Consider the following 18,043-nt stretch of genomic DNA (forward strand, 5'->3'; position numbering starts at 1 on the left):
ACAGACGTGGATTTGATTTAAGTGACTCAGGCAACTGGTGGCGTTCTTGGCAATTTGTCAATCGAGCATGTTTGAGATTGGAAGTTGAAGACCCAGTATGACTTAAAATAAAATAAAATACACCAATACACAGGAAATTTGATGGCCTCAGCAAATGTGCCAACTAAAATGATGACGTAAGGTAGCAGAGACACATTGGAGTACTTGCTGTAGAGTCTTAACCCAGGGCTCTACCCGATGCAACTGTGCAGCCTCACATGCAGTATGTGCTACTGAAAATGAAAGTATTAGGCTTTGACCTATAACTGATCTCGGTTCAAGCTAGCCTTACTGCTGCTGATGAGACACTGTATGTTGAAACCGGTCCAGAGTTTGCATGCATTGAAATTGTTTACTCCCAGAAGTATCCTGTGATCGACTGGAAGTGTAGTAAAAACTTTAAAATGTGTACGCGGGCTAACAGATTTTTTTACGAAGGATACTTATCCTTTGATTGTTTATTTCGTTCCCCACGGCAATGCTCATGATGGTTTTTCATCGGCCTACAAGAGGCACACGCCATGCGTTCCACTCACAAGTCGTCCGTGTAGCAGGGGTACGGCATGGGCTGCACCTGCAGCGCCGGCTCACTGACATCCCGCCCGATGTACAGGGAGATGGCGGCACGCTCCAGCATGTCCTGGATGGGCAGGAAGGCGTGCGTGTAGTACATGTAATTCTGGTTGGTGTGCGGACCCGGCACCCAGACCAGGTCTCGGAGGTAGTCTGTGCGCATCACGTTCTGAATGCTCAGCCGCAGCGTGTAGTTGAGGTGGGTGGCCAGCGGGAGGTTTGAGACGGCACGACGGGAGCGGTTCTGTGCCTCGGGGAGGTGGAAGATAACACCTGCGGAGCAACAACGTAAGAGATGAATGTTTGAAGTGCAGGGCCGCACGGCAGTTCCAGCTCCTTTCGGTGGGCGGATCGCAGTCGAACCGCTGTGCGGTCGCCACCGTGGAACTGACAAAGACTATTAAACTAAATAATGTATTTTTTTATTTTACCATGTAAGGCCCACTGAGCTGTATAGATATTTTTTCAGAAGTGACCTGGGCCACCATGATAGCTCTACGAAGTGGCTTATGATCACGTGCAAACTTATCGCAGCCATTACATTAAGAAATGTGGAGGGAAAAACAAAAGCACCCAAAAAAAATCCACACGACTTTTGTGGATTCAAAAGACACACGATGGCTTTCCCGTTAGTCTGTAATTATTTGTGCTATGTATTGGTGACTGAAATTTCTGACACTCATTTCGCAGTAGTAGTAATAATGATAAAGAACAATTATTTACCTTGGAAGCTTCAATGAGTCTGACAACTTTTTACGGGAGATAAGCTTTATCAGTTTTTGGCACATGTGATCATTACAGTACTTAAAGAAAGTGCCTGATGTTTGAGATTGATTACAATGTCCACATGGAGACCAGTCAGTATGCAAAATTGCACCACAATAAATCATCACGTGACATGCTATTACTGTAACCGCAGTGGAGTATCATTTATCATCGTACCCGTTGACCATGTAACTGGTATGAGTGCCACAAGTGAGTTAGTGTTCATAAAACTCCACGTACAATTGAGCACTGAGATTGTTTTCTTCGGTACTCTATTTGTGACCGCAATAATTCATTAAGTAGCATTATTGCAGTGAAAAAAACAGCGACCAAGTGAGTTGTACCGTGCGTAGTTGCTTTGTTTATTGAGTAGAGCGACACATTCACGTTTTCTGACAATGTTGTTGCATTACCATAGTAATTCAGTAAATGAAAGTGTGAATTGTGTCACCCTAAAAGTATCACTTGTGTGAATTCGAAAGGCAAACAGCATAACGGCGAACTTTTAGCTGAAGCATATGACAAGAAAATCCCACACAATGTGCCGTTTTAGCAACGAGAATAGTGCTTCGTCATGTAGATCCGGGTTAAAGAGGTGGCGTTGACTCAGGGGAGCATCTCCCCGAAGAGTGTGCAGACTTACTGGCCATGAGATTGTTCTCCTTGTTGAGTCCAACGGCCCTCTTGTTGAGCTCCTCCACAGAATCGCTCGGCACAAAGCGGTTGAGCTCCACGCACGATGAGATGTTCACCATGAGCGTGGAAAGCGTTTTCAAGTTATCCATTGTAGTGTCAGTGAGTTGAACTCCGAGCTCCTCTGCGATACAAGGACAACGATTACCTGTTTAGCCTTAATACTATTGGGGTGAGTGCTGTTCAGCAAAGCACCTATGAAGGCTGGCACAGCACTCACGAGGGGGTGGGTGACCAACACCATGCCCACACACCACACCAGATTCTCATTTGAGGCTGAGTCAACCGAGGGGCAGCCCAGGAGTGGTTCAGATAATCGTCACTGGTGTTGGCTGTGAGTGGGAATCGAACTCGGGTCACTGGATTCGTAGCGCACACAAGCAAACTGATTGCTAACACATTCACCATCATCTTAATGGAATGTTCAAAAGGAAAGTGCTACTATGGGTGTTAGAAAGGACAAAGAGTCTGATATTACCATGCAAGGTGTGTGGTCTTTGCTTTAGTGTTTAAAATTAGATATACTGGAGTTCCAACTGAAAGGAGGGAAAAGTATTCCACTTGTACAAAGCAACAAACAACCTCTCCTTACATCCACTGTATCCTAAATTTATTTATTCAGTACATTGCAATATCTTCCTGCTCTTAAGTGGTAAGCATTGTTTGAAAGAAAGCATAATTATTTTTTTATTATGATTTACATTTTCCTCTCCTTTTCACTTTAAAAAACAGTACTTATTTGGTAAAATGTTTGCATTTTATAATAATTGTAAACCAAGTAAATCGTAATGAAAACGGAATTAGCGATTCATGACATGCATATAAATGGTTCATCGCAATGAGACATTTCAAAATGTTGTATCGATATTTTAAAACCTGTACCTAACACTTTACTTCTTTATAGTATACTAAAACAAAATAATACAGTAAAGTACGGATTAAAATAAATGTAAAGCTTTTCAGACCGTTTGAGAAAATCTTACCAAAAGATTTCAAGTTTTGCATGAAGCTTGTCATGTTTATGTTCATTTGACTTCTGATGAAGCCTTGTACGAAGGGATTTGCCAGGGCATTCTGACACGGAAGAGAAGAAAACCACACTCAGGAAACCACATCCACAATAGCTGGACACATTTGATCATCAAAACCACATTCACCTCAACATAATTGTCATAAAATGTATCACAACTGAACAATACTCTACGATTACCTTTCGTATACTTCATAAATGCATATATTTCAGCACATTTTCTTCAGAATAATAATTTAGTTCAGCGTTTTACTTTGCTCATGCACCGAGATCAAATGAAACTTACCTTCAGTATTGCCAATTGTTGGATCTGCAAGTTGGCATTTTGGTTACCCATGGCATCCAACCATTCTTGGGCATAGCTGCTTAATTCCCCCATTTTCTGGAATGTTGAATTGGCCTGCACATGACAAAACATTGCAACTATACATCAGTACACATGTTTAGGTACACATGTTTAGGGACAAAGAATAACAAAACAAATGGTTTGATCCATTAGTTTATTAACTATTACTGCAGCTGCATAAAACAGGATATGATTAAATGTTTACTTCTGTCACTACATAATAAATTCGAGATTTATTTAAAGGTGCAGCCCTGCAATTACTCGCTCATGCCACTGCTGGCAGAAGGCCGTCCACTAGAGAGAGCGTTTGTCTCTCGCGAAAGAGAGCTTCTCCCGCTAGCTCTCTCTCGCGCGAGATCGCTGGCTCTCTCTCTCTCTCTCTCGCTAGAAAGAGCTTCTCTCTAGAGCGTCTCTGCAGGGTATTTCGAGTCCTACTCTTCCAAGCTGGCCGGACATCATCGAACAGGTTGGAGTACCCACACTTTACCCCACCACCACCACGTGACCTACAAAATCAACTGTGGGGTGCCCATTTAAACTGCCGGGAGGACAGAGGTGGGGAGATTTGAGACACTTGCCCATTCTTCCAACTGCCAGCAGATCGAACGGGTGAACCTCTGGATTGCAAGTCCAGCATGATAACCGTTACATCACTGCAAGCAAGTTAATTTAATATTGATTTCATTCACATAATTTTGAACACTTCTTTGGCGAAGGCGACAGGCGTGATGTGCTGCAGCGCCCGGGGGGTGCAGCCTCACCGTGCGGATGAGCAGTTCGGTCGCTGCACTCCTGGGCGTGTACAGAATTTTCCCCAGCATCAGCGGCTTCAAGAAACGCCAAATCACTTCGCCGTTTTTGCCGTGAATGATGTCCGTGTACACATCGAGACAGTAGGGGCCTTGGGAGGGGGGGGGGGGGAGAACACGTCACGGGGTAATCACTGAGGGCCGAACATTGAACAAGAGACGAGATGAAAGCTGTCTCGGTTGAAAGATGCAGCAATGGACAGAGAGGAGTCAGGCCCTGATGCCCCAAAAGGCAACGGGCTAGACGAGGAAGGCTGTCAGGCCGATTTAAAAGTGAACCTTCTCGTTCTTGATTCATCTTAGTCCGATCATTATTGCTCTTGTGACAACATGAGGTAAGGTGTGGGAATGTTCGGGTTAGGGCTAGGTCCTTCAAGTAGCAGGGCAAACGAAACTAAACTCTGATACCATTTAATGCACTTCTAGTTGCATGTAAATAATGTATCGTGGTCAATGCGATTGACACCTCCACATGCGCTCACAAAAAACAAAAGTGCCAATATTCCATAGAGATAAGGGAGATGTATGCTCAATAAAATACATATATGTAAATAATAATTCAACTACTCATAGCCACATGAGCGCTGAGCTTCTGTTAACACCCAATGATGTTGGGTGTAATCTCCAGCGCAACGCTGCATAAAATTGTCAACATTTTTCTTTTCAACACTCCTCCTTTTTGCTGAAAAACCAAATCAATTGGCGTATTTGCCCACGTGACAACGTGAATTGATTGGTTCTGTTGCGTGGTGCGGGATTATCGTAACAATACACTCCACCTCCACGATTCACGTAATTAAGAATCATATAGCCCTTTCTATCCCATTTGTTACGAAACCTCCGCCAAACTTCCCCCAACTCACTTGTGCCGTAGGGGATGTTATATTTAGCCTTGAAGTCTTCAGGGGAGAGCGATGATGATGGTAATGGGGTGGGAAGATTGGCCATCCTCACGTCTGCCAACATCCTCTGGGTGGTCCCAGCGCAGAAGGTCTTTGAGAGTTTACTCAGGGACGGAGTGTTTGTGCTTCTCGCCTGCCGCGCACCTGGGGACTGGACAGACAGCCGCGCAGCGCTCGGTGAAGCGGGAGCCCTGTTTGCCCCGTGGGTAGAAGTACGTTACGGTTACACTCACAAATCATGGATCCTTATTATTCCCTCCAAATTAAGCACCCTTTTCAAATGCGTATTTAATTGATTCTCTCGCTTTATTATTCTTTTCAGTCTGGTGCCACCGTTGCAGAGTGGCTCGACTCACAAATCCAAGATTGTGAATTCAATTCCAGGTGAGGGGAAAAATTAAAACCCTCTGTCCATCCAGGGTTGACGGAATATAAAAAAAACGGCGTCGTGTGGAGGCATCTGCCCCCCGCAGTGCCACTGTGCGATGTTTGCCATTCTAGAACATCATTATAAGTTACATCACTCGTGGCCATCCATATTTAATTAATATTACACCTGAATGAGGTGATTGTTCTATTGAAACACTCGTCTCTGCCATAGAAATGAGGAATTTCCAGCCAGCTCATGGCCATGAAAGTATAGAACCATTGTCAGCGTTGGGACTCTGCACTGCCTGAATTGTGTAGAATTCCGACTTGTAAAATATGCTATTCACAATAAGCTTGACCTGTGATATTTTTTTGTTTGATCATGCAATACATTTCTATCATATACATTCTCATTTGCCGTTGGAGAAGGGTCTGTTATAGATATAATCAATGAACTAAACTCGAATTAAATAAGCCACACATCTTTACAATACATAGATATTGAAGGGAAAGATGCCATGGGTAGTGAGGAACAATTCTCTTCGAGGAAGCATGTGTATTTGTTGAGAGCGGGCCACAGAGGCTGTTGCAGTGTGAGTGGGGCGTTACCTGGGATGACTGCATTATGTCGCTGATGTTCAATTGCCTCACCGCATCCAGCAGTTGTGGCAAGGTCGTCATGAATGGCTCTACCTTTTGCATTATCATTAGCAGCCTGTCAACCACTATTAACAGGAGGTTCTCAAAGTCCTTCAGTATCTGGGGAGTCAGCATCTGTAAAATGTACATGATGCATGAACACACGCAATTACATACAACAAACACATCTATTGTACATGCATGCAAAACACAAAACATGCGTGTATAAGATACTAAAGTTGTCGATGAATGCCTCTTCATGTCGACAGCATTGCACAGTCTTGTTTTGCTGACATTCACTCACTCGAGCACAGGCCATGAATTTCATCAACAGCAATTTTCAATAATCTTTCATGCATCTTTCCTCTCTGGGCTGACATTGTTTTACAATTTGTCCAAGAATGATAATGTAATCTCTAGCCCTGCCCACTTACCCTTGGGTTGTATCCATCTCAAACATTTCTAACCTTTGGCTGCAGTAGCTCTCTCGCCATGTTTCTTCCTGCCTCAGCAGTCCACCTGCTGTATTTTTTCACCTGAAGACGATTGCTTGTGTTGCGATTGAAACGTCGTGATTTTTTTAATTATTTTTCTATCTACGTGACTTTACTGAAAGACCCAAAGAGAATGATCAATTACCTTTTTTTCCTTGAATGCCACTACCGTTTAGACGGCAGGTGTTCAAGTTTATTTTGGATACAAATGCTGACCAGATATTACCTTCTCGAACTCATGAGAATATCCCACGAAATAATGCCTCACCCATCCTTTACATATTACAGTATCCTTAATAACTTCCGCTATTAAATGCGTCCACTCTTCCCATCATCCACCTGTTTTCACGGATAAGAGGGGCTATCCAGAAGCAGAGGTGATTTTGTTCTAATATCCAAGTTTATCCTGAGATGAGTCGACTAGCAGTGGCTTCCCACACACGTTTGTATTTTTTACAGAGGAGCCGAGTCAGCCATATAAATAACACTGCATTAACCCTCTTAGCCACGTTTGTGTCCAGACAACTGCGTGGATAAAACGAGTAATGAGAGGAGCAATTTCCTCAGGTAAATGCGGAAAATAGGATCCGTCCAATACCACCCTCGACATGATCACAGACAAGAGGAGTTTGTGAGTGCGTGCTGTACCTTGCAGACAAAAGCCTGCGGCCTACCTTGTAAATGACGTTGCGGATATTGATGTGCTCCAACAGAGTAATGACCATCTTGATGGAGGCAAGTGGGCTCATGGAGCAGAGATCACGGCTGACGTTGCCGCTTGTGCCCTCCGGGAACTTGAGAAGCAGAGTGAGGGTCTCTTCGTTGCACATTTGGCTCGCACTTTGCATCATCAGTGGCGTCAGGTCATACACCTTGCCAAGAAGAACACGCACGTGGCAGAAATTAATGTCAAAAGGTACATTTCCCCAGATTCACATTTACCGAACCGACGTTGTAAGGCAATACACAGAATAACTCACGATTCCATATATCTCTTCGTGCTCCCCTTCACTGGAACAAACTTCCCCTCCACATTAAGCAGTCACCTTCGCTCACCATTTTCCGCTGCACACTCAAAACTCAGTTCTTGTTCCCTAGATCACCCCACGACGTCCCCTCAATCACCCCCTCGTAATCACCATCACCATTACTCTAACCTCTTCATCGTCTCATTATACGGTTATCACTCATGGACCTCATTCATTCAATCAATTGATTGGTCATCATTCACTGTCATCAATTTTCACTTTCACCTAATTCATACATCACAGATTTGCCCCCAGCACTTCTTCTCATCTATTTCATTCACTTCATCTCCACCATCACATGCCACGTTGTACCGTTCTTAATTCTTTGTAAAGTGCCTTGGTTAAGGTGCTATATAAATTCCGTTAAGATAAGATAGTGTACCTACACAATGTAACCCCAAATAAACGAATTATGAATCAATACTGTGTATACCCATTGTCTTTTATACGCATTCATTAATCCCCCCTCCCACTTCGCCCAAGAAGAGACACAAGTGATGTCATCGCATCTACGCCTCTATTTAAGGAGCGAAACAGGAGGACTTCCCCACAAATCTGGCTGTCACCTGATGAAGCTGGTTGTAATTACTGGCGAAACGTCGTACTCACATTGTAAATGTTGTTAATTGCTCTCCAACCCTTACTAATTTGCTGTGTCGGGTGGTGGCGGCTTTAACGACACATTTATATAATTACGCGATCTAACCCAAAAAAACTCTATTATGGATATTGGTGGCGAAAGCCTACGTGTTAAACTTATAATACCGTGTAGTTTGCACGTAATGGGGGGTTTGTGAGGGTCGCGTTGCCTGCAGTGCTGTTGTTTCTTTTGGGCGGGTACCTGGGAGGTTGTGAATTTAGCCCCGAGAAATGCCGCGATGGTTCCCTCTGAGAGGCCAGTCAGCTGCCGGAGCTGCTCCACCAGGCTGCCGGTATCTTTGAGCAGATCCAGCACCAGCACCTCTGCAGGTCACACCAAACGTCTCGTCACACAGCAGCTCAACCACAGCACGCGCACCTTGTCACACAGCATGCCCTCACAAACGTGAAGCAGAATGATGTAGCATGCTTCCGTGGACAAAAAAATCCCACAAAAGTGTGTACATACAGACGAGCATCATCTAGCCTTTAAAGAACAGAGGTGGGCTTCTTGTTTTTAAAGACGTAACAGTAAAGTAGCAGAACTGTTTGTTAGTCTCCCCATTATTAGGGGTATGTATACGCTCATTTGTTTCTGCAGGAATAGTGCCATAGATTTCTATGGGGATAACCAATGTCTAATAGCCAGGTGTGTGTGATGACGGAAAGGACGTGGCTCATTTAATACAATGGCATATGCAGCACTAATTTTTGTCCTTGAACATTTCTGTTCGAAATACTCGAAAAACTTAAATTGATGACAGCTCTTTCGCTAAGCTCGGGGCTATTTATGCTTGGACTTTTTGTAGCACCTCCGGTGAGCACAGTTGACTACGTACGGTGCGAATGAAATTCAACATACGTACAGTATATATACAGCGCGTTATCCTCACCAAGCCACACTTCGCAGCTCCGTGGAGTTGTGGTGGAATAACCCTCATGGCCAACATGGCACAGGCAATCCCGTGTCGCATAGCCAGTTGATTCATGGCTGTGCATTGCTATTACATGTTCATAGCAATGCACTCGACTACAATGCCATCGCAACAAATTATGTACAGGGATTTGCCATTGAATATGATCTAACCGTGATTTAATTAATTTACGACAACTGCAAACACACGACACAGCTGTGCCAAACATTTCTGCTGCTTTAATGTTATGTAATTTTATAAGGCCACATTTTTCATAGTTTGTATATTGCTGTTGAGGTGAAGATAATCCTTTAGCAATATTTATGCTTATATATTTAAATATAATGGTTGCCTTGACAATCGGTGCTTCAGCAAAAACTTAATTGTACATATTTCTGATCGTGAACTTACGGTTAAATGCATTCATTTCGTTTGTAGGTATGTCGAGGGAACTAAAGACTCCTAAAGTATTATTAGATGCTTGATTCATCAGCGCCACAGTCCTGAAAATAAAAAGAGCAATCAATGAGTTAATAACAATACTACCAACACATCTACAGTTAATAACAATACCACCAACACATCTACAGTTAATAACAATACCACCAACACATCTACAGTTAACAACAATACCACCAACACATCTACAGTTAAGAACAATACCACCAACACATCTACAGTTAACAACAATACCACCAACACATCTACAGTTAAGAACAATACCACCAACACATCTACAGTTAATAACAATACCACCAACACATCTACAGTTAATAACAATACCACCAACACATCTACAGTTAAAAACAATACCACCAACACATCTACAGTTAACAACAATACCACCAACACATCTACAGTTAAAAACAATACCACCAACACATCTACAGTTAACAACAATACCACCAACACATCTACAGTTAAAAACAATACCATCAACACATCTACAGTTAACAACAATACCACCAACACATCTACAGTTAATAACAATACCACCAACACATCTACAGTTAAGAACAATACCACCAACACATCTACAGTTAATAACAATACCACCAACACATCTACAGTTAACAACAATACCACCAACACATCTACAGTTAAGAACAATACCACCAACACATCTACAGTTAACAACAATACCACCAACACATCTACAGTTAATAACAATACCACCAACACATCTACAGTTAATAACAATACCACCAACACATCTACAGTTAATAACAATACCACCAACACATCTACAGTTAACAACAATACCACCAACACATCTACAGTTAATAACAATACCACCAACACATCTACAGTTAATAACAATACCACCAACACATCTACAGTTAATAACAATACCACCAACACATCTACAGTTAACAACAATACCACCAACACATCTACAGTTAATAACAATACCACCAACACATCTACAGTTAATAACAATACCACCAACACATCTACAGTTAATAACAATACCACCAACACATCTACAGTTAACAACAATACCACCAACACATCTACAGTTAATAACAATACCACCAACACATCTACAGTTAATAACAATACCACCAACACATCTACAGTTAACAACAATACCACCAACACATCTACAGTTAAAAACAATACCACCAACACATCTACAGTTAACAACAATACCACCAACACATCTACAGTTAAAAACAATACCATCAACACATCTACAGTTAAGAACAATACCACCAACACATCTACAGTTAATAACAATACCACCAACACATCTACAGTTAATAACAATACCACCAACACATCTACAGTTAATAACAATACCATCAACACATCTACAGTTAATAACAATACCACCAACACATCTACAGTTAATAACAATACCACCAACACATCTACAGTTAATAACAATACCACCAACACATCTACAGTTAATAACAATACCACCAACACATCTACAGTTAATAACAATACCACCAACACATCTACAGTTAACAACAATACCACCAACACATCTACAGTTAAAAACAATACCACCAACACATATACAGTTAATAACAATACCACCAACACATCTACAGTTAACAACAATACCACCAACACATCTACACTTAATAACAATACCATCAACACATCTACAGTTAATAACAATACCATCAACACATCTACAGTTAAAAACAATACCATCAACACATCTACAGTTAATAACAATACCATCAACACATCTACAGTTAACAACAATACCATCAACACATCTACAGTTAACAACAATACCATCAACACATCTACAGTTAACAACAATACCATCAACACATCTACAGTTAACAACAATACCACCAACACATCTACAGTTAACAACAATACCACCAACACATCTACACTTAATAACAATACCATAAACACATCTACAGTTAAAAACAATACCACCAACACATCTACAGTTAACAACAATACCATCAACACATCTACAGTTAACAACAATACCACCAACACATCTACAGTTAACAACAATACCATCAACACATCTACAGTTAAGAACAATACCATCAACACATCTACAGTTAATAACAATACCACCAACACATCTACAGTTAAGAACAATACCATCAACACATCTACAGTTAAGAACAATACCACCAACACATCTACAGTTAATAACAATACCACCAACACATCTACAGTTAACAACAATACCATCAACACATCTACAGTTAAAAACAATACCACCAACACATCTACAGTTAATAACAATACCACCATCCCATCTACAATGGTCAATAATATTTGATTTCCTCATCATAAAATGAAATAACATGAGCCAATTACAAATATTTAAGCACATATGAGAATGGATTTAAATCTTGCATCATCACGTGCCCATTATCTATGTATGTTGAACTTCTTTTGCACTGTACGTAGCCAACCGTGCTAATTGGAGATGTGGGGTGAAAGACAACACACAACACAAAAAGCCGCTCAATTTAGATGGTTTGAAAGTGCGTAGCTCTCCAGCGGCTTCCCAACATTGAAAAGAAGAGCGTTCCAGACGGCCGCAGCACACGCGCGATATGCTCCTGTTACTGAACGTTATCCTGAACGAGTGCCAGCACCTGTTGAGAAGTTGAATCCGCTCGGTGGCGTCACCGACCAGAAGGAAGAGCACCGCCTCCCCGAAAACCGTCAGCTCCCCAACGGGATCCTTCGCCGCCCTCAGCACCATCTGAAGCGCCAGCAGCTGCGTCTCGAGCGCCGAGCGGGGAAACAGCTCTCCCGTGCGAGCCACCACCAGCGCGAGCTAAGACAGCGACACAACGGTCAGTCAGCTGCTTCGTCGCTTCATCGAGATTACAACGCGCGACTTTGGATCGGTAACTGTCGTTTGGTAACGCTGGATAACGATGGGTTGGTTTCCATCACTGGAAGTCGCCTGCTCACGTTAGCAAGAAACACGTGACGTTTTTGATGCAATGAGCGATGACAATTTTTTTAATAATGCATAGCACTTGCAAATGTTCTCCTGTTGTGATTTAGGATTATTTTGAAGACTAATTCAGATTTTAATTAGTAGTCCAGTGAAGTTGATGGCGTCCACACTTTTGATGTCCTGTTACCAAAGGATAATGTTTGTCCCCTTCTCCCAAAAAAGGTTATTTTATAAAAAGGAATGTGAATTAAATGTACTTTATTTGACCAGGTGATATTCTGTTGAGTTTTACAGTTTCTTGCTAAACGCAGTAACAATTGACAAATATCAATCTCAAAGCTGTACAGTAACCCATCTCATCGCTCCATCTCTGCGGTTTTCACCCTTGAACATGCTCGTTCCTTCGGCTGCTGGTCCCCTGTTTGTCTCAACCACTGGCCACCATCCCTTCGAGTACCACTAACTTTTATTGACAGCTAATGGGGAGGTATTTGACATGCATATCTTTCTTTAATCCACACGTTCCTCTTTCTGGTTTGAACTGTCAACTGTGTAAAAATGTGTCAATAGAAAAAGCACTGCATTATTGAACTGCCTTCAATTAAGACTTGGTTAACTATTCAGTTATTCATATCATGCAACTGCTGTCATTTTGCGCAAAGGTGGGTTTGCACTCCTGGAAGTGATGTTAGACATATGGTGGAATAAATTACATTTAAAGACATTCTTTTGTCCAGCAAAACATTTAAAGAGAGACATGCTTTTCCCCCATGGCTGTCCATCGTGAATTGGAAGCGTTTGCGATTTCATTGAACTGCTATTGAAAAGCTGGAATATGGTAAATCATTATTACGTTTCGATATATTTGTTACACACACCTTCTCATCAGTGGTCGCATTTCCTTCTTCTGTTAAAACATCAATGAGAGTTTTAATCCATTCTTCTAAAAAATACAAAGAATGCAGAAAATGTCAACAGAAAATGAAAATCTCATGACCAAGAATCCACACACATTGCACGCTGTCGACCGATACTGCCCCGAACCTTGCAGCCCTACTGGAGGCATTGACCAGGGATATTTAAAACCCAGTGTTTTGCGCAGGCAGTGAAGACGTACTCTGGTGTACTGACTTGACTACAATGCCAAATGCAGACAAATACAGTTGCTTTTTTATGACATGATTATTTGAAAATACTTGAAATAATTTAACACAAAGTACGGTGACTTTGTGTCTGCAATAAATAAAGAAAAATGGCATGCAGTAAGATGAACTCATTGAACCTTAGGCAATGTGTGGCTTTGTGATGATGAACGACTTTTGACAGTGAGTTTATAAAGAGCTCAGTGAGAGTATTTTACGTAGAATGTTGTGTTATCCCCCCCCCCCCATGTAATCCCAGCCATGGTAACTGCCATTATCTCATGAGTTGGAAAATCCATTCGAAAATCTGGCAGAGCAGTGTGCCCCGTGTCTGAGAACACAGCAGAGGGCGAACTTTCCCATACAATCTGCAATTAGTTTAACACGTAGTAGGCTTTCGCGACCAATGTCATCCACAATACAGGTTTATTTGGGTTAGATCGTGTAAATATGTAAATGTGTCATTAAACCTGCCACCACTCGACACAGCCAAATAGTAAGATTTGTCACGTAGACAGAGCATGCCAATTCGTTTCTACTACAGCACATACAATGGACAGGAAGTACAAGAACAATGGGCTTGCATAATGCACATTCATAATGTACATTCATTACCATATAAATAACTCGAGCGGCAATGGATGCCCAAAGTCATTAATACCATTCATGAATCCCCCCCTCCCCCCACTTCGCGCAAGAAGAGCACACAAGTGACGTCATCGCACCTACGCCTCTATTTAAGGACGAAACAGGTGGACTCCTCCACAAATCTGGCTGTCGCCTGATGAAGCTGGTTGCAATTACTGGCGAAACATCGTACTCAGATTGTAAATGTTGTGGCTTGGCTCTCCAACACACCGGTGTGCTGTACAAGTGACGAATTGGCACGTTCTGTTTACGTGACAACCCTTACTAGTTGGCTGTGTCGGGTGGTGGCGGGTTTTAACGACACATTTATATATTTTTGCGATCTAACCCCAAAAAACCTCTATTATGAATCTGCAATTCGATTGTCACGTGTCATTCCAATACCTTTTTTTATTCTCAGCAATGGAATTTAAATAAATTAAGGGCATAACCAAATGGGACGACCAACTCACTGGACGTGATAAGCCACTTCAATCACAGACTCCCCAGATTCGGACACAGGATCTCTGCTGGCTCAGGGCCCTGATGCATGAACATCTCGGCACGTCATGGACATTTCACTTAACAACAATAATAGTATTAAATACTTATTCAGCCAGGAGAGCAACTGAGTCTAATGACTATTTTTCAGAAGGGTACTGCATTGGGATTTAGTTTTTTAAAATATTTCCAGCCAATTAACGGATATTTATACGTGAAAATAACCTATGGTGATTGTGGATAAAAATTATCCGGCAATGTACAACACTTAAAATTACTATTTACCTGTGGCTTGATCTGATAGAGAGAGAGGAGTGATGAAACTTGAAATCTGCTCCACCACAGCAGCGGAAAGATTCTTCGTCACGATACTCAAGAGTCTGGATAGTACAGCAACAAGTCAGTTACCACCATACACATCTACACAGCAGTTGTTGTCCATACAAGTTTAAACCGTGAAATAAGATACGGCAGCTTTAACAGCGACATTCCCACAATACAAGTTGTGATTTCGCACCACATGAAATAAAAAATATTTTTACACGAAGTAAATATATTTTAAAAGCCTCAAAATTACGAGAAATTTACTCAATTACTGTGGGGCACCAATTTTTTTTATTTCGACGTGAATATTTCGTCGCCAGTCTTCACAAGTTTAAATCACATTTATACCAAAGTACAAAAATGAAAATCAGGCCTACCATGGCTCAAAACGGAGAATAAACTTAACACGTGATACGGATAACTAATCGCGTCAGAAATACTGAAATAACCGGTGGAAATGTTTTATTAACACGGTGCTTCTGTCCGGAGAATCGACTGCGTGCATCAATGACCTCATGATGAGGTGCGCGGTGGAGCTGCTGTTGTGGGACTGGCAGCGGCAGGAGTTGAGTGCAAACGCCTGCAGGCCGTCGGATGTTTGCGCCGCAATGTCCTCCAGCTCTCTGGAGGCCAACTCGACGTCGGCGCAGCTCGCATTGCCTCGCACCACCTGCAGCTCGACAGAAACGACGCAGGGCGAGGTTGTCTCTGAACACAGCGCATTGACTTCTGAAGCAGTGTGATTACCGTGCACTCAGAACACTCGGCAAACAGCAATTGCGAGCAAGGAGTGCGTGGACGATAAGTTGTGCTCACACCGGGAAACCCAGCACTGCTGATGAGCCTCACAAAGCTGATGAACCGAATGATGTGGTTTTTTTTCTTCGAAATAACGAAGCTCTTAGCTCTTTAGTTATTGTTTTATCACCCACAGTTTTGTCAAGAGAGTAGATTTTGTAGAACAAAATAGTTGTATTGTATTTGCAGTCGTAAATACACTGCATCGTGCATAAACCAATGTGAAGCCCTCTCAAAGTGTCCTCTATGGAGCTGAATAGTTGTCAATTCAGGGAGCTTTGTTTATTTTGTTAATTACATCTTTTGAGAGAATCTTTCACGTACTCATCAACATCGTTACCCATGATAAATCTATTTCTGGATGGGGGTCTCCCAAAGCCACCACCATCTCCCACAATCCTGCAGTGTTTCATAATTACCTGCTGAGAATCTGCCACCAAAATCGACGTGGAAACTGCCATTTGGAGGAGGTCGTGGAACATTCCTTGTGTGTTCCCACATGCAAGGAAGTTACAAACGCTGCTTTGCACATCTGGAATGTGCAGGAGGGGAGAGATGTTAGAGAACAAAAGAGCTATCTAATCTCAACAAGATTACTTTCATATTTACGAACAAGGCAGTTTGCTGAATCATCAAATACTGTCAGCTGTTATATAAATGACACACGTGGAAACACATTTCAAACGATATTGTGACGTCTTAATACTTGTTTGTCTGTGGAAAAAAACACCAAACACTATTGACATTTACAAAGCATACGAATGTGACAGTGTCAAGATGTGGGACTTTACAGTGCAACACAGAAACCAGGGGAGGTGAGGCCACACGGAGAAGCTCATGTAGGTCATGAGGTCAAAACTATCCTCTGGATTTCTTGCCTTCTTGTGAAATGGTAACAATAATTACGCGTAGCAGCATTGTTTATCGTATACGCGAGAATCGACCGAAGCGCTGAGGGGTGTCGAGGTGCATGGGGATGGGTGGGTGAGGGTCTGTGTATGGAGTCACACGGTGCATCTGTGTTCTATTCTCAGTATGGGATGGCGTCTTAAGTCGGATTGGACGGTTTTGTGAGGTTTGATAAGATTCGTTTCCATATTTGTTAGAATTATGAAGTTGTTTGCTTAAATTGTAGCTTCGGTGCCCGAATGCTGCTCGGTGGAACAGTGCAATCGCCCAACGTGTCTGCTTTGTGACGATGTTTGTTTAGAAAGGTATTTGGTGTCATGTTCAGCCTGGAATTGTCATGCCTAGGACTAGGCACATTTCTCATGTACGATTGAGCGGTGAATTTTGTTTGACTCACAGTACAAGAGTTCAACATTCATTGCGTTCATCAATGTAACAACACACTCACCGTTAAAGTTCAGGAGTAGTCCATGGAGTACTTTCTCAATCTGCCAGAGCAATTGTGGTTGGAATTGTGACGGGAAAGTCTCACTGAGATGAAGGCAGACTTTAGTTATGCTGTGGATATACAATGACATTAAGGATGAAAAGAAAATCATTTCAAGTAACAATACACAATGCAGCCATGACCATACTCCATAATTCTTACAAAACAACAGGCTTTACCACACCATCACCAAGCAGAACTAGCTCATGCCTTCGTGAATATTAGGGAGAGGTTTTATGAATGCTGGGAAAACATGAAGAGTGCAAACCGAAAACACATTTTTGTGTTCGTTTTGTGTGCAGCCTGTTAACCAAATTGGCCACATAACGATGCATGCTCAAGCACCTGCTATACGCCTGTGGCTGCTTAGATAATGAACACAGCATAATAGGGATGAGGGTTCAGTGTTTTTTCATCGTCATTGGATCACGGAGTCACAATCACCTTTGTTTTATTCAAACAAAGGTGCATCCTTGAAATGGCTTGCTCACATCGCCGACAGGGAAAGGGCCTCACGGGAGGGAGATGTCCCTCGAGAGAGGATCATGTTTTGTCCTGCTTTTACAAACTGGCCAGGCCTCTGGCAACAGGGAGAAGTATCCACACATTCCA

At 42.2% G+C, this 18,043-nt stretch overlaps 1 protein-coding gene across 1 annotated transcript in view; it reads right to left on the bottom strand.

The window, feature by feature from the left end:
• The window catches only part of LOC144721071 (uncharacterized), a 120,288-nt gene that overhangs the window by 46,864 nt on the left and 55,381 nt on the right, over positions 1 to 18,043 (bottom strand). The window contains exons 19-34 of the mRNA XM_078598405.1: positions 17,393 to 17,502; positions 16,455 to 16,567; positions 15,750 to 15,907; positions 15,199 to 15,293; positions 13,522 to 13,586; positions 12,330 to 12,514; positions 9,652 to 9,743; positions 8,529 to 8,650; positions 7,334 to 7,531; positions 6,136 to 6,300; positions 5,119 to 5,308; positions 4,208 to 4,347; positions 3,387 to 3,500; positions 3,054 to 3,144; positions 2,021 to 2,194; positions 576 to 885 (exon numbers count right to left, since the gene is read on the bottom strand). Of these exons, the coding sequence (XP_078454531.1) occupies positions 576 to 885; positions 2,021 to 2,194; positions 3,054 to 3,144; positions 3,387 to 3,500; positions 4,208 to 4,347; positions 5,119 to 5,308; positions 6,136 to 6,300; positions 7,334 to 7,531; positions 8,529 to 8,650; positions 9,652 to 9,743; positions 12,330 to 12,514; positions 13,522 to 13,586; positions 15,199 to 15,293; positions 15,750 to 15,907; positions 16,455 to 16,567; positions 17,393 to 17,502 (2,322 nt within the window). The remainder of the gene's footprint in view (positions 1 to 575; positions 886 to 2,020; positions 2,195 to 3,053; positions 3,145 to 3,386; positions 3,501 to 4,207; positions 4,348 to 5,118; positions 5,309 to 6,135; positions 6,301 to 7,333; positions 7,532 to 8,528; positions 8,651 to 9,651; positions 9,744 to 12,329; positions 12,515 to 13,521; positions 13,587 to 15,198; positions 15,294 to 15,749; positions 15,908 to 16,454; positions 16,568 to 17,392; positions 17,503 to 18,043) is intronic.

This window comes from Lampetra planeri, chromosome 10 (genome assembly GCF_965212315.1).
Source record: "Lampetra planeri chromosome 10, kcLamPlan1.2.h2, whole genome shotgun sequence".
Lineage (NCBI taxonomy): Eukaryota > Metazoa > Chordata > Hyperoartia > Petromyzontiformes > Petromyzontidae > Lampetra > Lampetra planeri.